Source organism: Barbus barbus, assembly GCF_936440315.1.
Source record: "Barbus barbus genome assembly, chromosome: 33".
NCBI classification, from domain to species: domain Eukaryota; kingdom Metazoa; phylum Chordata; class Actinopteri; order Cypriniformes; family Cyprinidae; genus Barbus; species Barbus barbus.
In genome coordinates, this window is record NC_136761.1 from 27,947,634 (window position 1) to 27,975,378 (window position 27,745).

Genomic DNA, 27,745 nt, shown 5'->3' on the forward strand with positions numbered 1-27,745 from the left:
ATCAAGAGTGTTATTGCCATATATGTTACTTATAAGGTGATATATAGCATCATTTTCACATAAACATCTGGGTGAAGGTTGCTTAATAAAATAGGCTATATAAAATCCCCCTAGTAAAATTTGTGTATGTACATATGTTAATATATGTTATACATATGTTTTAGAGAACATTCCCATAATGTTTGCAAAACAAAACGTTCCCTTTAATGTTCACATTACCAAGAAAAAAAAAAGTTTTTTAAACATTTAAAAAGCTGGATGATTCGAACATTTGGAAAACATTCCGAAATAATGTTTTCATAAATGATGTCGTTAGCAAAATATTTTTAGATCATATTTTATTTAGCGGTGTGTGAGTCGAGGTGTTTGGTAAGTTTCAGATGCTGTATTTGAAGGGCTCTGAAGACAGAAAATCATGTTTTCTGTGTTTGTGTCTCTTGTGTTGTTTTCCACTGATCGAGCTGATTTTTGTCCAGCATCCTCTTTGAACAATCATCTGATCTAATCAAACGCTCCCAAACTGTGTCTCCAAACACAATCACATGCACCGCTGAGGCTATAAAACTACAATCACATGTCCTACAACTCTCATCCACTCCAATTGAGTTTGATCTTCAGCCCTGAGTGTAAAGCAAAGGTTTATTGTGGTTTTGATTGCAGTTGTTTGCTGGTCTTCCGGGCTGATGTCGGAGGCTCATGATGTGAAACAGCGGCCTAACGTCTTTAGAGGGATATTGAAGCTGTTCTTCAGGAGTGGCAGGTGAGATGAAAGAGAGGTCAGATGATGCTCTTCAGTGATGCATAGATTAGTGTTATTCTTAGCAAATACATAGCAAATAGTTTCTTTAAACATTCACGTTTGTCACTTATTTTATCATGATTTGTATTAAAACTACCAGATTTCCACCTTTTTCTTTGTTATATGAAGGTTACATTAAAAGAGTTTTGCATTTATTCATTACATCATTTATTTTCAAAATCACACCTACATTAAAATTTAAATATAAAAAAAATATAAAAATATGAATTATTGCTTTATTTTTTATTTGTGTTTGTTTTATTTTATTAAGCTTTTTTAATATTACTTGTGTAAAAATTATTTGTCATTATTGCCAAAATTATGTCTCAGCTGTGACGCCATTTCCAATTTTCCCTTTATTTAACTTTTTTTACTACTGTACGCTTTTATGACAACCGTGTTGATAAAGAGCTTGAGATGAAATATGAGACCTGATGTGTGGAGAAAACTGAAAAATAAAGGTAAATATCACTTTTTTGTTGTTTATTATTTATTTTTTTGTGCACAATCTTTAATCTGCATTTTTTCAGGTTATGCAAAACATGCAAATATTGTATGCACTTATGATACTTAACAAAAAATACTAGATATGAAATTAGTCTTACGCTGCATGAATTTTCAAAGTTTTTAATATATTTATATATTAAAAGAGTATATTGCTACTTTTCTATTTAGTATTTTCAGATGTACTGTGCCTTGCGAAAGTATTCATACCCCTTAATTTTTTGTCACGTTTTATGTTAAACTGCTTTAAATTACTTTTTTCCACATCAATCTACACTCCATACATCATAATGGTAAAGCCAAAAAAAAAAAGTTTTTAACATCTTTGTAAATTTATTAAAAATAAAAAAAACTTAAATGATTCCATTGCATGGAACAGTTGGAATTTAGCTCAGGAGCATTCATATTGCTTGTAGATGTTACTAGACTTTGAGTGAAGGTAATCTGTGGCAAATTCAATTGAATGGTATGATTTGGAAAGGCACACACATCTTAATAAAAGGTCCAACAGCTGATAATACATATCAGAGCAAAAACCAAGCCCTGGGGTCAAAAGAACTGCCCGTAGAGCTCAGAAACAAGCTTGTGTCAAGCCATACATCAAGGGAAGAGTTCAGAAAAAAATTCTGCTTCATTGAAGGGTCACAGAAGCATGTAGTCTCTGTTACCCTTAATGGAAGTAGTTTGAAACAAGGATTCTTCTTAGAGCTGGCCTCCTGGCCAAACTGAGCAATTGATGGAGAAGGGCTTTGGTTAGTGTGGTGACGAAGAAGCTGATGGTCACTCTAGTTGAGCTTCATGATCATATATGCAGATAGGAGAAATCTACTGAAGGACAAACATCACTGCAACACTCCACCGATCTGGGCTTTATGGCAGTGTGGCCAAACTCAATCCTCTCTTCAGTGAAGACACATGAAAAGAATTAGCAAAAAAGCACCTAAAGGACCCTCAGACTCTGAGAAATAATATTATCTGGTCTGATGAACCTCAATTCTAAGCATCATGTTTGAAGGAAACCAGCTCTGCTCATCATCTGCAGAGTAGCATCCCAAAAGTAAAGTGTGCTGGTAGCAGCCTCATGCTGTGGGGGTGTTTTTCAGCAGCAGGGACTGAGAGTAGAAAAGCTCAATGCACCAAAATATAGAGAGAGCCTTAATGAAAACCCAGTCCAGAGCATTCAGAACCTCAGACTGGGCAGAAGGTTTACTTTCCAACAGGACAGTGACCCTAAACACACAGAGTGGCCCAGCCACAGCCTGGACTTGAACCCAATCAAATATTTCTGGAGAAACCTGAAAATATGCATCTGCCCCCATCCAACCTGACAGAGCTTGAGACGTGAAGAGATGAGGAGAAGAATGGCAGATAATTGCCAAATGCTGATGAGAAAAGCTTGTCGCATCAAACAAAAACGACTTGAGGCTGTAAAGCTGCTTCAGCTAAATATTTAGTTAAGGGTATGAATACTTATGCAATGTACTTATTTCAGTTTTATTTGTAATTAATTTACAAAGTTGTGACAATTCTGTTTTTGCTTTGTCAATATGGTGTATGGAGTATAGACTGATGTAGAAAATAAAAGTAGTTTACATAAGGCAGAAACATAAAACGTGAAAAAAATGAAGGGGTATGAGTACATTCGCAAGGCACTGTAATTCTATGTGTTACTTGCCATTTCTTTTTTAAATATTCGTGAAATTTAGTAACAATCTCTAAAACAGTTTTTATGAGATATTGAAATGAAAATGTTATATAATGTTTGTTGGGTGTCAATGAGATGTTTGCCAATTGTTGTTTTTCATTACTGCATTATGTTACTGCTATTTGTCTCATTGATGTTGCCATGAAAATAGCCACAGATGCTGGTATGACAATAAAAACAAACAAATAAATAAATAATAAAATAAGAATAATAAATAATTATCCAAAAATAATACAAAAATTTTGGTGCAAAGTAACAGTGTAGCAAGAAGACCAGCGAGTCTTTAAAATGCTGTTTCCACTAAAGAAACTGTTAATGATGATTCAGAAAAGACTTATTATTTTATTTATTTATATATATATTTTTAATTGGTTTATTATCTCTTTGTTTCTGTTCATTTATTTCTTTATTATTATTATAAAAATATATATTTTTGCATCCTATAGAGAACCAAGCCTATTTTGAGGACTTAAAAAAAATATATATAATACTTATTTTTAAAATGTATGATTAATTATATTTAATCTTAATACACGTGTTCAGACTGATGAATATTGGATATTAGATATTGGAGTATGAAAGGTGTGATCTAAGTTTACAGTGCACACAGAGACATCAGCATGTTTCAGAAAAAGACAAATTAAATTTGCTCCATTGATCTGCCAGATAAACATCTTTCATTCTCTCTGCTTCTTTCTCTCCATCCATCATCTCTCTCTCTCTCTCTCTCTCAGATGCTGTAAGTCATGAGAGGATCAGAGTTCATGTTAATCATTGATCAGAGCTTCATCTTCCTGCACTCTCAGATCTTCAGTGTTTGTGTGTCGCTCTCTCTCTCTCGCTGTGCTTCTTGTTTGCTTTTATTAATAATGTTTTGGTTTTCCAGCGGAGGACGATGAGTGGATTTGTGCTCCTGTAGGTGGCTCATGATGTTTGCTGTCTCGTCTGTGTGCGTCTCTTTAGTGCTGATTTTATGGGGAACGGCTGAGAAAGTCGAGGGAAAAGCATCTAAGCTGTGGCTGCAGCCACTAAACGAGACGTTCCTGCAGACTGGTGTGTTACCCGGCGGGTTTCTGTGGGGCGTGGGGTCTGCGGCGTTCCCGACCGAAGGATCCTGGGATGCGGATGGGAAGGGCGAGTCGGTTTGGGATCGCTTTACCCATCATACGGATCCGTCCAGTGATAGCTACATCCAATGGGAGGAGGATCTGAAGTCGGTTCAGTATCTAGGTGTGAACTTCTATGCTTTTTCTTTATCCTGGACACGGATTTTTCCGGACGGAAACCCGAAGGCGATTCCCAACCCGGCCGGAGTGCAGCATTACCAGCGCTTGATCAGGAAGTTAAAGGAGCTTCAGGTGGAGCCGGTCGTGACTCTGTTTCACTGGGATTTCCCGCAGGTCCTGCAGGAGCGGTTTGGAGGCTGGCTCAACCGAAGCATGGCGGATGTTTTCGCCGAGTACGCCGGGTTTTGTTTCCGAACCTTCGGTGCTGAGGTTCGTTACTGGATTACAATGCATAACCCGTTTCTCCTGGCCGTCCAGGGCTATGGGACCGGCGCTCACGCTCCCGGAGTGACTGGAGACCCCGCTGACCCCTTCATCGCAGCGCACAACCTCCTCAGGGTGAGTCTGGAGTCAGAGGTCAAAGGTCAGGCTCGTTTTTCAGCTCAGCTGTGAAGAGAGTACATGCAGAAATAATGCAGCGGCGTGACTGTGATCTTCTCTGGGAAATGTATTAAGGGATTCATGAGCTTCCAATATCCACAAATGTGAGATCAATTAAAATATAGTTACAATGTGCAAATAGTTTTGTTAAAAATATCACCTTTTACAAAATAATCAACAGATTATTTTTTTTTTGTTTTTTTGCATGAAGAAGATAAAGCATATGTTAAATTGACATTATTTCCATGACAGTTATGCACATTTTACATCCTTTCCAAAATAAAAATCTTTATTTTTATTATTGTAAACAGATTTTTTAAGAAAGGTTTTTAAAAAATGTTTTAATAGTGATTCTAATTGTACTTATAAATGCATTTTAATTACAATAATATAATTAAATAATGCAATTATTTAATTAATATTTTTTTATATAAATAATTGTATTTTTATTTGTTATATTATTTATATATATTTACATTTATTGAATTAATATTTACTATTTTGTTACTATTTATTTAAATCCTACAGAGGACATGCATTATATTCGTCTTTTTCTTGTAATTATGACATTAGAAAAACAAGACAACAATATCAGTTATTCATGTTTTATCTTAATATATATATATATACACTGTATATATGTGTATATATATATATATGTGTGTGTGTGTGTGTGTGTATCAATTTAAAATATATATTTGTTTATAAAGCATGGGACAATTAATATATATGAGACGATTCTGCTCTTATCTGATCAATATAAATAAATTTTACTCCACAAGACTATGAATTAAGAATTATTATTTTTATTTAATTTTTTTGCATAAAGAAGAGAGAGCCTATTTGTAAAGCCTTTATGTTTATATATTTAAATTTATATATTTACTTCCTTTGCAAAAAAAAATCTAAATTTCATTACCGATGTTTTATTTGTTTCTATTTATTATTTTTAAAGTAAATTTTAATTGCATTATAACGTTTCTTTTTTCTTTTACTGTGAATATTTAATAAATTATGTTTAGAATTAATATAAAATAACAGCAATGCTTCTAGACAAATTAAAACATATATAATTGTATTTCTTCAAAATGAAAGTACAAAATGTGATAAACAGCCTAGTAAAGGCATGAACTGTTCTGCATTACTGTACGTCTATATCTACATATAATGACTACATACAGGGTGATTCTGCTTAAATCTGACCAATACAAATACGTTTTGCATCCGAAAGCCAAAAGCAGCATCAGTGGTGATTTCTGGTTTGCTCTGGTGTCTCCGCAGGCTCATGCCAAAGCGTGGCACGTTTATGACAAACACTTCCGCCGCCATCAGCACGGTAACATCTCCATCACGCTCGGCTCTCATTGGGTGGAGCCTCTTCACGGCCAGGCCACGCCCACCAATCTGGAGCTCTGTCAGAAGGCCATGGAGGCTGTGATTGGCTGGTTTGCCGAGCCTATCTATGGAAACGGAGATTACCCCGAGTCTCTGAAGGCTTCGCACCGCGGCGTAATCCCAGAGTTCAGTGCGCAGGAGCGGCTCTGGATCAAGGGCACCGCAGACTTCTTCTCTCTGGCCTTCGGGCCCGAGACGCTGAGGGTGGGCCAAGGCCTGGCACGGTTTGGCCAGACGGTGAAGCTGGACCTGAGGAGCGTTCTGGTCTGGGTCCAGCAGACATACGGAGATCCACAGGTTCTTGTGGCAGAGAGCAGCTGGTTCTCTGACGCTTCGGTCGGAGTCGAGGACACAAAGGCCATCTATCTGATGAAGAGGTTCATCATGCAAGTCATGCAAGGTGAGTATGTCTTTTAAACCTGTTCACACCTGCTGTTATATGCATCTCATGTGACAATGTAAAATTTAATTTTATATTTGCACAATTTTTTTTTATTATTTATCAAGTATTTATTCATTAATAAACCATATTTAACATAATAAACACATATTAATGAATAGATTTTTATAGATACACAATATTTATTTATATATTTATACATGTATTTTTAGCAAATACATGCATTTGATCACAAATCAACAATATAAATGTATTATTTTTAATAAATACATATAAAATATTTATTTATTTGTTTCAAAATAAATATATTTCAGTTAAAAAATAGTATTTATTAATAGATTTTATTAAAAAATATTGTTTTAGCTAAACAATATTAATAAACAATATTTATTTATTTGTACATTTATTTTTAGTAAATACATTTTATTTATTCATAACTTTATTATAAATTAATCATATCTATTTATTTATACATTTATTTTGGTGAATACAATTTATTTATTTATATATAAATGCATTTCAATGAATATTTATTTAATAATACATTTATTTTTAATAAATACATATATTTATTAATTTTATAGATGTATTTGAAAGAAATATAACATTTGTAAATTTAATAAATGCATTAATTAAAATATAACTTTTTGTCTAAATAAAGTATAAATAAATAATATTTATTAATATTTCTTACAAATACATACATTATTTATTTATTTGTACATTTAGTTTAATACATTGTTTCTATTTCTAAATACTTATTTTTAATTATGTAATAATATTTATGTGTACATTTTTATAAATCAATAACTGTATTTATTTGTTTATTTATAATATTAATATTATTTATTTATTTTGAATGGATAATCAACTTATTTTTAATTAATAAATGTATTTGTAATCTTTTTTATTAAAAATATCTATTTAGAAATTCTTCACAGCACTATTTCTAGATCACTAATTATTCATTAATGTTGTCTTTGTGTTGTATGTGCTCCTGACAGCCTAGAGTGATTGAATGGCAATGAAATGTCTGCCAAATGCATAAATGAATCACAATACTAATGATTAAAATATAGATGCATTTCTCTAAATTGTGTATAATCAGCACTGTAAGATTGTGAAAGTGATAAACTGGGAATGAATTGAATGACATATGAAAGATTGTTTGGCAGTAATGTCTATGCATCTGTGTTCTCTCAGCGGTGTCTGTAGACGGAGTGCGTGTGTTTGGATACACGGCCTGGACTCTGCTGGATGGGTTCGAGTGGAATCACGGTTACAGCATACGGAGAGGATTATTCTACATTGACTTCAGAAAACCTGAGCGCCGCAGACTCCCGAAGACCAGTGCTCACTTCTACAGGCGACTGGTCAGAGACAACGGCTTCCCTGCCGAAAACATGCCGCACATCGAGGGCCGATTCCCCTGTGACTTCCAGTTCGGTGTGTCCGAGGCAGTGTTACAGGTGAGGGAAGAGAAAACACTTCATCTGTCAGTGAAGACTGTGCTTTCTTGAAAAAAAAAAAAGGTTTTAGCAGTTTTGACAATTGGATCCAGTCCTATTCTGTTTTATTCTGCACAGTGGTCAAACCAAATGAAAATTATTTTGTGAAGCTTTACATCGTCTAATATATTGCATTAAGAACTTTTTATTTTTGAAGATTTATTAACGTGGTTTTTAAAATGATAGTTCACAATGATTATTCGTAATAATTTATTATTTATCTTATGACTATGTAATTACGAATAACTATTACGAAATAAATTTAATTAACTAATTAATATTGCATTAAGAAATTTACTGGAAATTTTATATGCATGTATGTGTATATATATATAAATTAAAAAATAACAAAACTAAAAAATAATAATTTTATCTTATGGCTATGTAAACATAAAAAAAAATGATAATACAATATCTTAAAAAGGTTCTCCTAAGATATCAGGCAGTAAATTGCTTTGGCTCCACCTAGTCTCATACTGTAGTTTTTGGTGCATTTGAAATCTCTTATTCGTACGGTTTGTGAGCGTTTCATGTTAATTTATCTCTGTGTTTTTCTCAGGTGCATCTCCGTCCGTTCTCACCGCAGTTCACCGATCCGCAGCTGTACCGCTGGAACCTGTCGGGCGACGGCGCACTCTCGCCCGTGACGGGCGTCCTGCTCCACACGCGGCCGGCACAGTGCACCGACTTCCTGTTCATCCAGCGGCACCTCTTCCTGCTGGGGGTCACGGGGTCAGCGCACTACCGCTTCGCCCTGGACTGGACACAGCTCTCGCCCGGCGGTGACCCGGAGAAGGTCCGCTTCTACCGCTGTGTGCTGATGGAGCTCCAGCGCAGAGGGATCCGGCCGGTTGTGACGCTCTATCACCCCAGCTACCACTCGCCCTCGCTGGGTTTGCCCGAAGCGCTGCATGCTAACGGCGGATGGAGGAACGCTAGCACTGTGGAGGCGTTCGTCAGCTACGCTGCGTTCTGCTTTCATGAATTTGGAGCCTTGGTGTCGATGTGGATCACAGTTAACGAGCCGAACCGGTTAATGGGAGAGTACACAGAAGACCGGAAAACTGTTGCGCGTCACTTGCTATTAGCGCACGCGAAAGTGTGGCGTATTTACGACGAACGGTTTCGACAGGAACATGGCGGGGCTGTTAGTTTGGCTCTCCATGCTGATTGGGTGGAACCTGCCAATCCGTTTTTAGAATCTCACAAATCTGCCCAGCAACAGTTTTTGGATTTCGAAGTGGGGCGTTTTCTTGACCCTCTGATTGGTGGAGGGAATGAGGGGCGTGGCAGGGCTGTGATTGGCTTCTCTGACGGTGAGAGGGCGGAGCTTAAAGGGGCGCTGGATTTCGTGGCTCTAAATCACTTCACGACGCGTTTGGTGTTGCCATGGGAAGACGCAAAGCCACCGGAGCACGGCTGTGCGCTGATGTCAGACGTCACCTGGCCGGCGTCGCACCTGAGGCAAGCGCTTGTGCCCTGGGGCCTCCGTAGGATGCTGGGATGGGTGAGGGATCGCTATGGCGACCGCCTCCCCATCATCGTCACGGCAACAGGAGTGGACGATCAAGCGGTTCATGATGACCAGCTGAGACAGAGATATATCAGGAGCTACCTGCAGGAGGCGCTGAAAGGTGAGCAGAGTCTGGATATATATTTATCAGGGCTGTGTATCACCAGCAAAGTCACGATACGATACGTATCCCGATACAGGACTGCACTGAATTTCACCTCAGTAGACTTTAGTAAAACAGCTGTTTATTAAACACTATAGGGCCGTTCCTAACTATAGGCAGAGCAGGCAGTTGAGCTCTGCATTATGAAGGGCCTCCATAACTGCGCCACACTACAATATAGGTAATGGCATATGTCTCATGTTTACACTGGGCACTCCCCACACGGACAATATACTGATTGCTTGCATCTTCTTTTTAAGCCCATAAATAATAATGTACTCGTCTAATACATTTATATTGTAATGTACTCATATATATCTTAACATTCCTGGTAGGTTATCAGTGCACAAATTAACATACTCTCTACATTTAAAAATAAAATTACAAATTCGAAGCGTTCTAAACTAAAGCACTGTTATAACTGAATCTCACGTGCACACGTTCAGGCTGAGCGCGCACACAGCAACATACTTTTTAGCGCTGCCCCGCAATTTGATAACAAAAATTAAAAATAGCTTAATCGCTTTTTTTATTTCTCTCAGAATTGGCTGTGTGTGAGTTACGTGCTGAGATGAGGAATCACACTGAGCATCTTCCCTTCTAATGACTTGTAATAAGAAGTGTTTCTAAACCTGCTGTCCAACAAAAGAGAGCATTATAACTTGTTTTTACTTCACAACATCAGTCGAGTGTTTGAAATAACTTCCTTTTGTGATCTGATGTGGCTTCTTATCACAGAACGAGGAAGAAAATATATTCTATAATGTTACTGTATGGCTATATCGATTAGAAATGGCTTACAAATATACTTAATCATTATGAAAATACCCGAGATGGCTTGAAGAACACAGATAAATGAGTGTTTATTGTCCTTACATTTCATCATTCAAAACGTTTAACGTTATATCTTCTTTTTATTCAGTTACAGTGATAGCAATGCCTTTAATAATATTAATATTATAATATTTATATATTTATTTAATATTAATACAATTACGATTATTTTGTTCCATTTGCCAAATATATAGCACTATAGTGAGTGCCCACTTTTAGCACATTGTTCCATAATTTACATTAATTTTCTTTTTCATTTTAATAATAATGCCATTCCTCAAACCAAACCAGCCAGCTCTGAGATGAATCAGAACAGTACAACATTTGATTTTAAGCAAAACATTGGCAGCTTGTTGCCTCAAATCTTTGAGATATTCTGGTCTTCGTGATAATATAGGGTGTGTTTAACTATATAATAATTAAATGCGTGCAATATTCAGTAAACAGTGATACTAGGCTCATCAAAGAGCACTAATGAGCCGTGATTATGAAACATGGTCTTATTATATCTAATAACAACATGAGAGACTAAACAGCCATGTTGGAGAATGCTAGCGCTGCAGTGTGTGTGTTATCTAGCGTTATCTATTTAACACGCTGTAATCAGCCACTTCCTCTGAGGTTTAACATCAGGGTCAAAGGTCGCACTGCTGTAATTCTGTCTCAGAGCTGTTAATGAGCGACCTTTGAGACGTTATGAGCACACAGGGACACATGGGTGTCATGTGGAGACTGTATGATCCTTGAGCCCAGCGTGTCTGCTTTTACAGTGTTTGTGTGCATGTGAGTCACCGTCGCTTCACGCTTCAGTGTGTGTGATCTGACAGATTACGTGATAAAGCTGTGGACAGCGTGACCTGTTTTTACCTGCATGCATATTTGGAAAACAGTGCTGTGTGTGTACAACAGGAATAAAATAAATGAATTATTTTAAAATAAAAACAATCAAAATAAAAATTAAATGCATATTTAAAAAAAGCTTAATTTTTATTTTTTTGTCATGTGACTGTTAACTACATCAGAGAACCATGAGCATGCAAATTTGTTAAATAATTGAAATACTAAATCATAAAAATTCAAATTAAAATGAATACATATTATAAAATATCAAAATGAAACACTAAAAATGCTCAAATATTTTATGTTTACCTGCATGTCATGTGACCACTGACCAAATTAAAAGAACCGTGAACATGCAAATGTGTTAAATTATTGAAATATTAACTATACCATAAAATGTCAAATCAAAATGCATAAATAATTTTTCAGTATATTTATAAAACGCTACCTGAACCGTGAACATGCGAATGTTATTAAAATATTAACTAAATCCTGAAAATGTCAAATTAACATGGATACATCATTTTAAAATATCAAAATAAAACACTTAATAGAATTTTTTATTTCATTTTTTCCTGCATGTCATGTGACCACTGACCAACATGAAATGTGTGCAAATTATTGAAATAATAACTAAATCATAAAAATGTAAAATAGATCAATAAAATGAAAAAAAAAAAGAAATATATATATTTTTTTAATCTAAAAACTAAATTTTGAATCCCTATGTTAAATGATTTTCGGTTATATCAAAGTGATAATAATGCAGATTTTGCTTTGTATTTAAAAGTTCCTCGAGATTGCGTTATTAGACTAAATTCATGGTCGGTCTTTGTTTTGTGAGTACATGAGTGTGGAAAGAGATATGAAATAGCATCTGTAAATTTAAATGCATTTAAATTGCATTTACAATTGAAACTGAAATAGACACGTTCACTTTACTAGTAATATAATCTCTAGTGCTAGTGATGATTGAGTTAAACTCTACTGATCTCTTTCTCTGTTCTCCGAGCAGCTCGTGAGTTGGACGGCATCAATCTGAGAGGGTTTTATATCTGGAAGCTTCAGGACCATCATGATCTTCAGTTCGGTCTCTTCAGCTCCGCCGCTCATCACTCTCGACCCAAAGCGTCCGTCGGCCTGTACCGCGACATCATCACCCACCGCGGCTTTCCGTCCGCCGCTGACCTGCGACCTTTGACCTGCCGGGACCCAGACAACGGGACGAGCTGCGAACTCTGCACACGCATCGCGGAGAACAAACCGTTGCTGTTCTTCAGCGTCTGCGTGTCCATCAGTGCCTCCATGCTCTGCGTGCTCGTCATCATCTCTGTGGTGAGGAAGAGGAGGAAGAAGAGGAGGAGAATGCCGATTAACATCGGGCCGCAGAGACTCAGAGTCCAGCAGAGGTTCCCCATGATGAAGGTGGCACACAGAACAGGGCTCCTGCGCAATTAACCCTTAAAATTAATGGAACAGTTCAGGCAAACATGAAAATGCACTCATCCTCAGGACATCCGAGCTTAGGATGTGTTTGTTTCAGATTTGGAGAAATGTAGCATTGCATCAGTGTCTCAGCAATGGATGCTCTGCAGTGAATGGGTGCCGTCAGAATGAGAGTCCAAACAGCTGATAAAAACATCACAATAATCCACACCACTCCAGTCCATCAGTTAACATCTGGAGAAGACAAAAGCTGCATGTTTGTAAGAAACAAATCCATCAAGTTCATAATCAGAGCAAAAGTAAATTTTCAGCAAATTTAAAATTTTGGGTGAACTATTTCTTTAAGCATTTAAATTTAGTGGAAATGATCAAATTTGGTGGAAATGATCATCAGTGTGTTCTAAACGTGCCTGAAAAGTTTGAAAACAGTGCCACCTAGTTTTCAGAAGATGCAGTCTAGTCCATGTCTATTAGAAAAACAAATTCATCATAGTTCATAGTCCATAATACTGCTTCCTCAGTGAAAAAGTGCATCTCCTGTTGTCTTTCACATCAAAATCCAGCCACATATTTGTTTAGAGCTGTTTTGGACTGTGTTGGCTTGTAAACGGTGCTTGATCTGTGCAGATTTCTCTCCTGATTCAGACCAGAACACTTTTTCACTGGATTATGGAACATGGACTCGTATTTTAGTTAAAAACGTCTTAATGATGGATTTGTTTCAGCTTTGATCTTCTCCAGATGTTAACTGATGGACTGGAGTGGTGTGGATTATTGTGATGTTTTTATCAGCTGTTTGGACTCTCATTCTGACGGCACCCATTCACTGCAGAGCATCCATTGCTGAGACAGTAAATCTGATGAAGAAAAAACTGGCCTGAGAGTGAGGACATTAAAGGAAATGTTCATTTTTGGATGAACTGTTGCTTCAAACACAGGAAAATATGCATAAACAAAGTGGAATCTCATCCCAAATACTGCACATAATTAAACAACAAATATATCCAGATCGACTATGATTGTGCCACAAAATGCAGCAGTTTCATGTTCAGTGTGGACTGATGTCTGTCATTGCATCTAGTTCAGAGTTAAAACACTTAGAAGTAAACCAGCAAACACACTAAAACGCACACATTTAAGTACAGCCAACCTGAAAAGTTACATGTGATAAAACAGCATGCAACCCAAACCCTAACTAACCCTGAAGCTTTCACACCATACGTGCAGGGATACAAGAAAAGTGCTTTTTTTCCATCCAAAACAATAGTCCCCCCACAAAATATGACACGCTACTGCTCAAATAATGCACATTTTTGCTTTAACAAAAATACAAGCGTCACATTTCTGCTTTAAACTCTCTAGAATGATTCCTTCATTTAATTCCTCTGTAAATGTTTGACTCAAGATCTTGTCTTGAACTCAGAGTGCTGCTTTCAGGAAGGTTTGTGTATATTTTGTGTAATATTTCTGGAGTAGCTGTCTCTGTTCTTGCAGAATCGTCCATCAGGAGCCGCTGCTGCATCTGAATCCACGTTGGTTGGTATTGGTTCAAAAGATTAATGCCGATTTCTACTTTTTGATGGATTTTGACTGAATTTTTAAAGTGAAGGAAAATGGAAACAATTTAATGATGAATGTGTGTTGTATATTCTGTAATACTGTAAGTAATAATAACATTAAATAATATTGTTTAAACCTGCTTAAGATGAAGCATCCATCCATATGGAAATGTAATAACATATATTGTCTTGTATCAATAGTGATATTGTCAGTGTTTATACAGTATATGTTATCTGTAAGGTGATATATGTAATTTTCACACACGTACATTCTCTAGGTATATATATATATATATATATATATATATATATATATATATATATATATATATATATACATACATACAGTCATGGCCAAAAATATCGGCACCCTTGCAATTCTGTCAGAAAACCCTTCTCTCAGAAAATTGTTGCAAATGTTTTGGTACTCACATGTTTATTTATTTTATTTATTTATTTTGCATTGGAACAACACAAAAAAACTGAGCAGAAAAGTCAAATCTGATACAATTCCACACAGAACCCAAAAAAATGCACTGGACAAAATTATTGGCACCCTTAACTTAATATTTGGTTGCACCCCCTTTGGAAAACAATAACTGAAATCAATCGCTTCTTGTAACCATGAGTTTCTTACACCTCTCTACTGGAATTTTGGACCACTGTTCTTTTGCAAACTGCTCCAGGTCATTCAGATTTGAAGGATGCCTTCTCCAAACTGCTGTTTTGAGATCTCTCCACAGGTGTTCTATGGGATTCAGATCTGAACTCATTGCTGGCCATTTCAGAACTCTCCAGCGCTTTGTTTGTAACCATTTCTGAGTGCTTTTTGAAGTGTGTTTCGGGTCATTGTCCTGCTGGAAGACCCATGACTTCTGGTGGAGACGCAGCTTTCTGACACTGGCCACAATGTTGTGCCTCAAAATTCTTTGGTAATCATCAGATTTCATGAAACCATTCACACAGTCAATGTCAGGTGTGGGTGAAGGGATGAGAGCGAGGACTCACTTGCAGGAGGAAATAGGGCTTTATTAACAATAAAATAAACAAACAAAAACTACCCCGAAGGGGAAAACAGACTGACAGGACAGGACAGGACACTTCGCACAGGGTAAGATCGACGACGAACTGGCACAGGACTGCAAACACAAGGAGATTATAAAGGGAGGAGGGTAATGAGGTATAAACAGGTGGAGCAAATTAACCAATAATCAGGTAACAAGATGGGTGGGGTCAAGACAATTGACAGAGCACATGGCACACAGAAAACTAAGACAAAAGCCATGTGCTCACACAAAACAAAAACAAGCACATGGCCAGCAAAACAAAAATCACTAGCCATGTGCAAAACAGGACACGAACACGCAGCTAATGAGTAGGGCTGTAGTGCAAGTCTGGACTCGAGACATTTTTCTATGGTCTCGGACTTGTCTCGGACTCGTTGGTGTTTGCACTCGGACTTGGTTATTGGACTCGCCAAATGTTCTCGTTGGTCTCGACCGAGTCCAGCATTATGCTTTTTTTCTCCTTCAAAACAAAACCACATTCGCATGTCGCGCCTAAAAACGCCTGGAAAAACCTATGCGCGCGGCTTTCTCCTTCTTTCCAAAGCACTGTGTAGCTGCGCTCTATGCTCGTGCTCCTGTAGCGTCTGCCGTTGCTAAGCAACCATGACCTGTGCTCTCCATGACGACGCGGCCGATTCAGCAAAGGATAAATGGAGCACTAAAAATCCCTTGCAGTAGCTCTGCAACTAAATTTATTTAAAAAATGGCTATCCTTGTACAGCTGTGATCAGCTGTCTCTCCATCTTGGCTTAGCTTTCAATTTTGTTACGGGAAAGGATGCAGCTGATTGGCTGGTTCTTGTCACATGACCCACGGTGCACTTGCTGGTTCTAAAAAGTTTAGATGTTTCTAATTTAATTTTCTATCTGTTAGATTGTGTTTTATTAACGTCTACACTTACCCCAGCCCTAAACTTACTCTTTACAATAATGAAATAATAATAATTATATTTTTTTTTTGTTGGCCCTAATATGCACAGTTAATTATTCATTTATCACAAGTAATCATCATTGCAAAAAAAAAAAAAAAACTCCACTGTTATCACACATTGCAGAATTTCCTCATTTCGTGCAGGACTATTATTACCAGTGTTGTGCAAGTTACTGCCAATCTGTAATACATTACAGATTACTTGTTACTGTTATTTAAAAGTAATCCCTTACCTTACAATATTACTGTCTCAGAATTGTAATGCGTTACATGACTCCTGTATTACTTTTGAGTTACTTTCACCAAAATATCTACAGAAGTAGAACTTAACATTCTAAAATGACAAAATGTACTAGAGCCCTGCCCTAATGACAAAGTGTTTATTTTTCGTTCCGGCTTTTTATTAAGTTCATTTAGAAAAAAACATTTGGAGCATTTTTTGTTCATCAAATAAGTTTTTTTCTTTCTTAAAGTAACGACCAAGTGGTCAGCAGCAGACCGGCAGGCTGATCATAGCTTATGTTTTATAAATGTAGCCTTCTCAAATCATCATGACTTGCCTAAAATAAAATCTATAGATATATTAAAACAGTTCAAGCATATAACAATGTTTAAACCTTTAAACTAAATGTGCGCTGCATCCAGTAGTTTGTGCGGAGAGTGGAAGCTAAAGCGCAGGACATGGAGGCACCAGCGCAATCAATTACAATTTTTTTTTCAATGGAAACAACTTATGCCATAATTTTTGCTCATAAGAGTAATACATAATTTGTAACTGTAAAGGGTCTACTTTTATTTGTGTGCACTCACAATATTAAAAAAAACTTTGTGCTTTTATCTTGAACAGGAGCGCTTCACAAAAATGAACCGAAAGACAGCGAATACATGCCTCACAGACATGATAAATATCTATATCGAAAGCTTTAAATTACTACTTAACGAAATAAATAAAAACAAAAACTATTTAATATAATCGTTATCCGTGAAGATGCACTTCTCTCTAAAGGCGCGTCTAACGAGGAGATGGCGAATCCTTACTATTTCCCCCGGACACATTCATGGTAATTACTTTTGCTTTATTGTGTGTATTTGAAGGCAGAACTCTTCATCTGTGCTGACGGCTCGCTGCGGGACACTAAACACTGCCAAGTCGGTCTTGACAGTCGCTGCAGCACGGACTCATGTTGTTTCCATGATGGATGTCTAAAATATAAAGAGAAGGAGAAGCCTAAAACAGCCGCGTCTGAACTATGACATGAATATTGGTCCGAAGCCCGGCTCTATGGATATAAAAAAGTCAGAGCCTGACTTTAAATTAAATAAAATAAAATCGGGGGCTAAAAGTGTGTTGTAACGCAAGCGTTACTGAACATGTACCGAGTAAAATATTACTGAAAATTGATTAGTAATGCCTTACACTACTGCGTTACAGCAAAAAGTAATACGTTACTGTAATGCATTACTTTTGTAACGCGTTACTCCCAACACTGATTATTACAAAGGCAAAATCAATGCAAATCAGTGGTTATGTCTATGTTATACACAATTATTATTATAAAGCAGTATAATATTGTATAACAATACTGTTACACTATAATAAAAAGACTGAAAATGTGAAGTTGCACTTCAGCTTGTGTGAAATGAACTCTTCTGGGAGTACATGTGAGACCACACTCAAGAGTGTTAAATTAACACTGAAGCAGAGTTACAGTTAATGAGGTAATTAAGACATTCATTGAGTGGTGATTGACCATTATTGAAGACACCTGATGTTAACGAGCAGAATCACCAAAGACGAAAATCACAATTACTGTGTCACCATTATAGTGGTCAGCGTTTACTTTAGTTGGGCTCTTGGCCCTTATATTTTTATAGTTAGGTTTTGTTTGGCTGCCATAGCTGAGTTACAACAGAGAGACAAACAAAAAGAAAAAAAAGAGGTCATGTGATGTTGGTAATGTTTTTACATAACGATCATTTGATCTATATCCCGATCTATATCATGACCTATGTCAGATTTACCTTGTTGATTATAAAAATCCTGTTATTCTACAGTATTCAATAATTAAAAGGGTTCCTTTAAAGTTGTTCTGGTAATTAAATGAAAAAAAAATCTTATTTTAGACACACAGAGATATCAGTAATTGTGATTTTCGTCTTTGGTGATTCTGCTCGTTAACATCAGGTGTCTTAAATAATGGTCAATCACCACTCAATGAATGTCTTAATTACCTCATGAACTTTAACTCTGCTTCAGTGTTAATTTCTCACTCTTGAGTGTGGTCTCACATGTACTCCCAGGAGAGTTCATTTCACCCTGGAATTTTTTGCTCTGTACCTAAAGTAAATAAAATGTAAATAAAAATAATTTGATCCTACAGCTCCAAACTTGGTCCTAGAGGGCCGGTGTCCTGCAGAGTTTAGCTCCAACCCTAATTAAACACACTTGAACCAGCTAATCAAGCGCTTACTAGACACACTATAACTTCCAGATAGGGGTGTTAAGCCAGTTGGAGCTGAAGTCTGCAGGGCACTAGCCCTCCAGGATCTAGTTTGAAGACCCCTGTCCTACAGAGTTGTTACTTTGCACATGCTTTTTGATCATTACAAATAATAATGCAAAATTATTTTCTTAGAATAGAAGATATGCTGTCTCTCGCATTACATACATTATCAATAATTGAGTATGTGGTCTTCAAGAGGATCCTTTTTTTCTCTCATTTGGACTCGGTCTTGACTTGGACTCTAAATTTTTCGACTTGGACTTGAGCCTCTTTGGACTCGGTCTTGACTAGTCCTGGTCTTGGACTCGACAAAGCTGGACTTGACTCCAGCTCTACTAATTAGGAGACTCGTAAGCCAAGTGTTCACAAAACATGACAAACATGAAAGCACGCAGCCAGTGAAAAAACACGAGCTGCGTGCAACACAGAACAAGACAAAACAAGAGAAAGCATGCAGCCAAAGCACGAGCTGCGTGCAACAAAACAACGAAAAAGCACACCACTGAACCCGAACCACGTGCCAAACAAAACACACACGGACAGAGGAACGCACGGCCCGAGCGAACTCAAAATCGCACGCTCCCACAGCAAGAACAAACCTGGAGCATGAGTGTCTGAACCCCGACACGAAACCAGAACAAGACACGTATGAGGGGTGCATTGTGGCATGGATTACCAACCAAAGTAGGCAGTCGTGTAGTTTTTACGTGTGAGAAGGAGTACGTCGCAACACAGACGCGTGACACCAACGCTGGAGGAGTACTTCGCCACCACAATAAATTAGTATCTTACCCTCATGTGTTTTTTCCCCAAGTTTTCTTACTTTCTTTATCAATCATTAACTTTTTTATTTTACTTTACTGTGTTTTGATGACATTGACTACATCCTTGATACTAATTGTGTATTGCATACAAAGTTGTATGTCATTTATGTCATCTCTGTACTTTTTACAAACATAATAAAAAAAAAGACTTCATTTGCATTCTCTTGGAGATTAATGACAAATTATACACCATCAAAGTCGCAATTTTATGTTATGTTCACAACTATTTACAACAACTTCAAATATAAACACAATTAATAATTATAATCTATAAACATAATATTCTGGGATATGTCATTCTGAGTTTTTACTTTTGATGGTGGTAAGAATTTTAATTAACACAACTGACTATACAATGTGTGATTAGCTCACGACTATATGCAATATTCTTTTCAGGAGATTAAGTCATTTTAATAGCCTATTATTTTCAAGAAATCAACAATGGCAAAATATATGACAAAAATACTATTCTAATCACAAATTTCAAAACAACGCAGGTTCATTTTCAATTATAGGGCTATCAGTAATGATTATTTTGTTAATCATCTGCTGAAGATTTTATATATTTTTGGTAATTAAGATAAGGGAACAATAGCTTTTAGTACCAATTAAATACATGTAATAAAGCGGCAATAATAATTGGTTGAAATAAAGTATCAAAATGTATAAACAATAAACTTATTTTATGCATGATAAGAAATGCCAGCAGACGGCCTGACGATTGTTGTTAAACTTTACATCACGAGCAAACCATTGTTTATCTAATGTTTAATTGCATTTACTCTGTAATGTTTGGCCACATATTTATGATAGAAATACTACAGACAACAGTTTAAAGTTTTATTTTGAAACCTTAAACATTTATTTAAAAATATATTGATGCATTCTCATGTGTTGCTGGCTATGTTTTTAAGTTGCTACAAATCATTTCAACAGCACAAGTTTTGTCCGCATTCTATGTTTGTCATGTTCTTTTCTTTGAAGGCCGATTTCTTTTTCTGTAAACAGTGCCATGATGTCCTTTACCAAAAAGCTCCACGTTTGTCTCATCTGTCCACAGTATGTTCTCCCAGAAGGATTGTGGTTTTGTCACATAAGTTTTGGCAAACTCCAGTCTTGCTTTTTTATGCCTTTGTGTCCACCATTTTCCTCACGCAGTGCAACACATCTCCTTTGCATAGAGTTGATCAGGTTGTCCACTCCTCTTCAATGGCTGTGGGAAGTTGCTTAATATTGGCAGGAACTGGAACACGGTGTTGTATACACAGATTCTCCCGTCCGCAGTTGCTTTTGATATTCTAGGTATTATCAAATGGCCGGAGTTTTGAGATCGCAGCAGACGTGAAGGACTATACTGTGATAAGAGCTCACTCAGATACTGAGGTGATAAACCATTCAGGGCTTTATAGGTAATTAGCAAGATCTTAAAATATATGCAATATTTAATAGGGAACCAGTGCAGTGTTGACAGAACCGGCTCTGGTTCTAGTAAGAACTCTAGCTGCTAAATTTTGAACCAGCTGGAGTTTGTTTATTAAACGTGCAGAGCAACCACCCAATAAAGCATTACAATAATCTAACCTTGAGGCCATGAACACATTAATTCATATTTCTGCATTAGACATTGAGAGCATAGGTTGTAATTTAGATATATTTTTAAGATGGAACAATGCAGTTTTACAAATGCTAGAAACATGTTTTTCGAAGGAAAGATTGCTATCACAAAGCACACCTATAGATTCCTAACTGATGACGAAGAATTTACAGAGCAGCCATCAAGTGATCTAGGTTATGATCTAGGTTATTACATGCAAATGTTTTTAGTCCAATAATTAACACTATGTTTTTTCAGAATTTAGCAGCAAAAAACTGCTAGTCATCCAGTAAGTTTCATCGGGTCGTGAAGAAATATAGAGCTGAGTATCATCAGCATAACAGTGAAAGCTAACATGTTTCCTAATGATATCTCCCAAGGGTAACATGTAAAACATGAAATGTAACGGGCCTAGTACTGAGCCTTGAGGTACTCCATACTGCACTTGTGATTGTATGATACCTCTTCATTTACTGCCACGAATTGATGGCGGTCAGGTAAGTACAATTTGAACCATGCCAGTGCACTTCCTCTAATGCCAACATAATTTTCTAGTCTATTTAAATGAATGTTGTGGTCGATAGTTTCAAACGTGGCATTAAGATCCAGTAGCACTAATAGAGAGATACAAGTTCAAGTTTTCAAGTTCAAGTTCATTTGTATAGCGCTTTTTACGATACAAATCGCTGCAAAGCAGCTCTACAGGAAATTAAGTTTCCACAATATATTTACATATTGCAGAACCTTAATATATTTAACTTATGGCAAAATTTGGTAATTCTGTATGTTGTCTGAGCGTTGGCATCCTCTGACGTCCTCTGAGGGGTTGGCATCATCTTTTCTCAGGTGTTCGGTCATCTCAGATCATTTAAGGGTTGGATCCAGACTGAAGCTTCTGTCATTCCTAGTTACCACGGGATGTTAATCAGAGAAACAAATAGAGACATAATTAGCGTAGCTGCTGGTCCATCTAAGCAAAAATGATTTGTTTAACCCAAGCTAAAGAATAATAAGTAAAAGTAACCTACCATTACAATTATAGACTGATCATTTCTTTGTCAGTGGGAAAACATACAAAATCAGCAGGGGATCAATTTTTTTTTTGTGGATGGATGGATGGATGTCCACAATTTCTGTCTTGTTTTCCAGTCCAAACATCCTTAAATCAAGATACATTTACTTGCAAAATAATTTACAATGTAATGGAGATCTGTTGGAAGTTGTGTTTTCAAACTGTTGTTAATGCAACTCATGTTTATGTTTACAGGCTTTCCTGTAGGAGAGAGTATTTTTCCACCAAGCAATACGAAATACAACATGAATCTGACATATTTTGTTCTCTTTGGTTTGGTCCTTAAATCTTATTTACTTGGTCTTAAAAAGGTCTTTATTAAACCTGCAGTTTGCGTGTCAAAAAGTCATCAGGACCTGTTTGTAACAAACCCCTTAAACTAAGAAAATACAGATTATCACTGAGGGTTTTGTTGCAATCTATTGTCTGTTGCAATCATTTGCAGATAATAACTTTATCAACCCCCCCCCCCCCCCCCCCCCCCCCACACACACACACACACACACACACAAAAAAGCGAAATGAACAAAAACTTGCCCTTTTATGGCATCAAACCCATGACTGTCCAATGAAGAAGTTTTTTTTTTTTTTTAATGTCAGATTAAGAGGAGGATCAGAAACATATTTAAAGATGCATCCGTCACCTGATCATTCACAAGATTCTCAGCGCATACGGTGAGTTTGATTCTGGTCATTTTGAAAATTATGCAGGTCTCAGCAAATATATAACATATTTTCTCTCTTCAGAAAATGACAGAATGCATGTTCATGCTCTAATAAAGTGACTGTATTTGTCTGAACTGTATTTCAGGTGCATCTGATCCTCTGAACTGGACGTCTGAAGCGATGATCACAAACATGATTGTGAGTTTCTGTATGTGAGAATATGAGTGTGATTTTGTCAGACGTTAACCATCAGGCTCAGATCTTGAGTTTGTGTCTCTCAGGTGTTGCTGTGTTTGTCGCTGTTTCCCGTGTTGGTGGGCGCACATGCGATCAAATCGGATTGTTTTCTTGCCAGAGACTGCTCTGATATTTATTCGAGTGGGAAAAATGGTAGTGGCGTGTACACCATCAGCACAATGCATGGAGCAGTGCAGGTCTACTGTGAGATGGTCTCTGGCAGATCAAACGACAGAGGACACTGGACGGTACGCATTTCACTTTGAACTAATTTTATCAGCAGATGCACCTCAGCGTGATTCCCATGCAGCCAACAGCTTAGGGTTATAAAGACATTAGGAGAACATTGTTTTGAACTGTTTCTAAAACATTGAAATGTTTTCTTGTGATTAGAACATTATTTAAAGGTTGCAAAAAGTTTTTTTTACAACCAGTTTTGGAGGTAACTCATTACAATAAAGCAAGTCACATTATGAGATTACTTTTTTCAAGTAAGGAAGTAATGCAATACTTTATGGTTAATTTAATAAGTTACTTTTTCAAATAAGTAATGCCAGTTACTTTGTTTTTCCATTTATTGACTGCCTGTCCTGTACAGACATGAATCCATGAATCCATAATTCCATAAAAAGTATGCAAAATATTCCCTGTTCGCTGGGTTGATACCATTTGCATATTTTATAGTAACATATTATTATAAACTACTATACAAATTGCTTTTGGGTCATTCTGTGTCAACTCAACCGGAGATCCCCGGCTCAAATTTTTTATTTTGTTAATATTTTTTTCTGAAGAAAGATAAACATTTATAGTGATGAAAGCCAAAATATTAAATGTCAGGGTTGAATATTGACTGAGTAATCCACTGTTTTGTAGAAGGGGGTCAAAATGTCAATTTTCACCTGAGATTCAGAGCCAAATTACAGTGGGGTAAAAATGACTTCAGAAAGACTGAATCATCATACTTTTATTCTTACATGGAGATTGATAGGTCTGTTAGTAAAATCTGTTGACTTTAGCAAACTTTGTTGCATTGTGTGCCAATGGTGACCATTCAAAAATGGGGAAAAAACTTTTTTCAAAGTTTTTCTCCAAAGTTTGCATGCCTGTAACTATAAAGACGTCTTAAAAAACTTTCCTTTTGGCATCTTAATTTTTAAGGCCCTCTATGGTTCGGTTCCAGAGATATTGGAATTTCAATATGGCTCCAAGAGTAAATCGTTAAATTATACACATTTTCAGTGGTCCAGAACCAAATGTGGGTCACTTTGCAAAAAATATGACACTTTTATTTTAAAGAAGAATTTGTGAAGAACAAATAATGTTGAAACTAGAAATCTATCTTATTTCCTTCTGTCAAAACAACTGCATTGAACATACCTGTCTGAGTGCCATTAAGTATTCTTTTTCCAAAGTTTGCATGCCTGTAACTCAAGACGTATTCAAGATATCAGAATATGATTTTAGATTTTAGTTCTTAATAAACTTTTCTTTTGGATTCTTCATTTCCAAGGCCCTACATCATTCAGTCCCAGAGATATGGGGATCTCAATGAGGCTCCATTTTCAGATTGTTGAATATTACCCATTTTCTGTGGTTGAAAACCAAATGTTGGTCACTTTGTATACAGCTGATACTTAAAATATATATATATTTAAAAGCATAATGTGTGAAGAATAAATAATGTTGATATCAGAATTGTATCTTGGTGAATGTTTCAGGTGATTCTCAGGCGAAAAGATGGCGAGTTGAATTTCTTTAGGCCATGGGAGAGTTATAAAAAAGGTTTTGGTGATAAAAAAGGCGAACACTGGCTGGGTGAGTGTTTTGGGCTAAAAAGAGAAAACAATTGAACAATCAAGCACATGAAAACTTGGACATGTAATCTGGATTGCAGTATAAATCCAGTGTTCTTTGTACTTTTATTTACTAATCTGGTTCCTTTCATGTTTTTAACAGGTGTAGAGTCTATTCACCAGCTGACGCGCAGATATCAGTATAAACTCAGAGTAGATGTGGAGGACTTTCAAGGGCAGAAGGCTTACGCTCTGTACGAGTCTTTCTCTGTGAGCTCTGAGGCTGATGGGTACAGACTGCGTGTGAGCGGCTTTGTTAATGGAGGAGCAGGTAAAAAAAAACTACAGAGACAAACTATATTAATTTAATTTTACGGTTTCCAAATGGATGATCATAATGATGAATTTAAACAAACAAAATTAAAATAAAGAGTTTTAAAGGGAAGAAAATGTTTTGAACCATAATGTTTAAATGGTTATAAATCCTGAATGTCATAGAGCCCTGACTTTGGTCTCTTTTGAAAGGACAATACTCAAAATATAAAAAATGTATACACATTTTTTAACTTTCATAGACAAATGTTTTTTTTTTTTTTTTTTTTTTTTTTTTTTTTAACTGCTATACAATCAAAACCATAAATCTAAAGGTTGATATCTCAAAAAATGAGCTTTCGGTAAGATTTTGTTTGGGCGCAGTAACGAACTGTTCATTATATGACATGCGTTGAAGACAAGCAGCATCATAAACTGACATTTTAGCATTTTAAACATTAGACACAAAACCAAAAGAACAATAGCTTATAGCTTTTTAACGATATATAGTTTGTCAGGATTAGTACGTTTATTTTACACTTTATTTTAAGGTTAATTTCTCCCTATTAACAAACCCTTAACTACGACTTTTACCGCAAACTCCAAATTTGCTGCTTACTAATAATAATAATAATAGTTAGTAAAGAAGTTTAGGTTTTGGGTAGGATTAGGGATGTAGAATATGGTCATGCAGAATATGTGCTTTATAAGTACTAATAAACAGACAACGTGTTAATAATAGGCATGCTAATATGCAACTAGTTAATAGTGAGAATTGGTCGCTATACTAAAGTGTTATTAATATTATTGTTAAAAATGACACAAGGCCCCATCAATCCTTTTAATGAAAGTTTTATTTAAAAAAAAATAAAAAATTATTTTAGACGTCCAAATGAAAGTGGCTTTATAATGAAGGTTTCTCCTTTCTGCAGGTGACTCTTTGAGTGTTCACAACAGAATGAAGTTCTCAACCTTTGACAAAGACCAAGACCTTTCAGGAGAGAACTGCGCTTTGAAATACTTTCAAGGAGGGTTCTGGTACAACAAATGTTATCTCACAACCCCTACTGGTCCCTATTTGTGGCAGAAAAATAGTAAAGAAAGGGATTTTGGAGTCACCTGGAAGACCTGGAGGAACAACTGGAATTCTCTGAAGTCCATCACCATGAAGATCAGACGTGTGATGTAGAGCAGGGCTTACAAACGCTTCACTGCAGCTTGTGCATGCGTCCACAACTTCATGCATACATGTGGATCTTTCTTAAAATATGATGACAAGTCCCTTGATTCCCCCATATAAAAGCCACAATCAAACATTTTATTGAATTATCTGAAATTGTTTCACTCATAATCCGGATTGACAGATGCATGTAAAGTGTGTTTATGTTTTGAAGCTTTTCTGCATGCTTCCCTGCCATCTGACAACCTACTGGTCTGTCAGCACCAACCTTTTTGATTTTGAAGCAATAAAAGCAATATTATCAAAGCACTTTTTTGTGTGTGTGTTGTAAATGTTGGCCAACTAAATAGGTAATACTAATGTGGGCTTCATATATGAATGAGGATATATTACATTTTTTGTTTGTTTTCATGTGTTTTATTTTGAAGTTTGGCAACAAAGCACTTGACAAAGTCATAATTACAACTTAAGAAGTGAGAAGTTGGACGTTTACGATAGCACTTAAGGAAGCAGTAGTGTCGGTGGGGCCTGGTGAATCTGTGAAATATAGATGCTACAAATGTATTTTAATATTTGCAAATAGTTCCCTAAGTAGTCCATTTCATTTGTCAGTTGGTCCCTAGACAAGGTATTGGAACAAAACACATTGTTGGCTAGGGTGGGCGATATGACCAAAATCTTACATCATGATATGAGTAATTTTATTTCACGGTAACAAATTGTTTCTCTTTAAAGGTGCACTAAGTAGGCAGTGTAAATCTCAGTTTGGTCCCATTGTAACCCTCCTCCTCTCCACATGGAGGGATGTTGAAAGACATTCACAACTAGTTACAATATGGCCATTTGCCTATTTTCCACAATAATAATCATCTTTTGTCATTCATTGTCCGCAATGGACTCATAATAAAGTAAACACTCTGGGAGATATCTATGATGATAGTGGTTTAAAATCCTTCCAGAATCTCAAAACTCAATATAATCTGCCAGGCATCTCCATTTTTATGTATTTGCGTATTAGATCGGCCCTATGGGCATATGGGGTGTAATCAAATGCCTGTTCACCCTTTGTGACCCTTTGGACCTCGCCCCTGTTTCAATATCTCCACCCCACACATATGTACACAACCCTGGCATAAGGACGATCACAGAAACAAGCATATTTAAAGAGATAAGTTGTGTGAAACAAAGCAAAATCAACGTTACTCACCTAACAAAAAGAAACAACGCAAC

General features: G+C 36.4%; 2 protein-coding genes across 2 annotated transcripts; both read left to right on the forward strand.

The window, feature by feature from the left end:
* Positions 1-683: 683 nt before the first annotated feature.
* Positions 684-12,786, forward strand: klb (klotho beta; the record flags this gene model as incomplete). Its single annotated transcript, XM_079390010.1, has 6 exons — positions 684-760; positions 3,928-4,633; positions 5,957-6,470; positions 7,674-7,939; positions 8,538-9,612; positions 12,344-12,786. The coding sequence occupies 6 exons, from the start codon at positions 684-686 to the stop codon at positions 12,784-12,786; spliced, it is 3,081 nt and encodes a 1,026-aa protein (XP_079246136.1).
* A 10,177-nt stretch (positions 12,787-22,963) lies between these two features.
* On the forward strand, positions 22,964-26,823 carry LOC306853281 (microfibril-associated glycoprotein 4-like). The gene is made up of 6 exons (XM_079390566.1): positions 22,964-22,999; positions 23,136-23,188; positions 23,272-23,475; positions 24,949-25,045; positions 25,187-25,354; positions 26,268-26,823. The coding sequence occupies exons 2-6, from the start codon at positions 23,171-23,173 to the stop codon at positions 26,522-26,524; spliced, it is 744 nt and encodes a 247-aa protein (XP_079246692.1). The 5' UTR covers positions 22,964-22,999; positions 23,136-23,170; the 3' UTR covers positions 26,525-26,823.
* Positions 26,824-27,745: the final 922 nt, after the last annotated feature.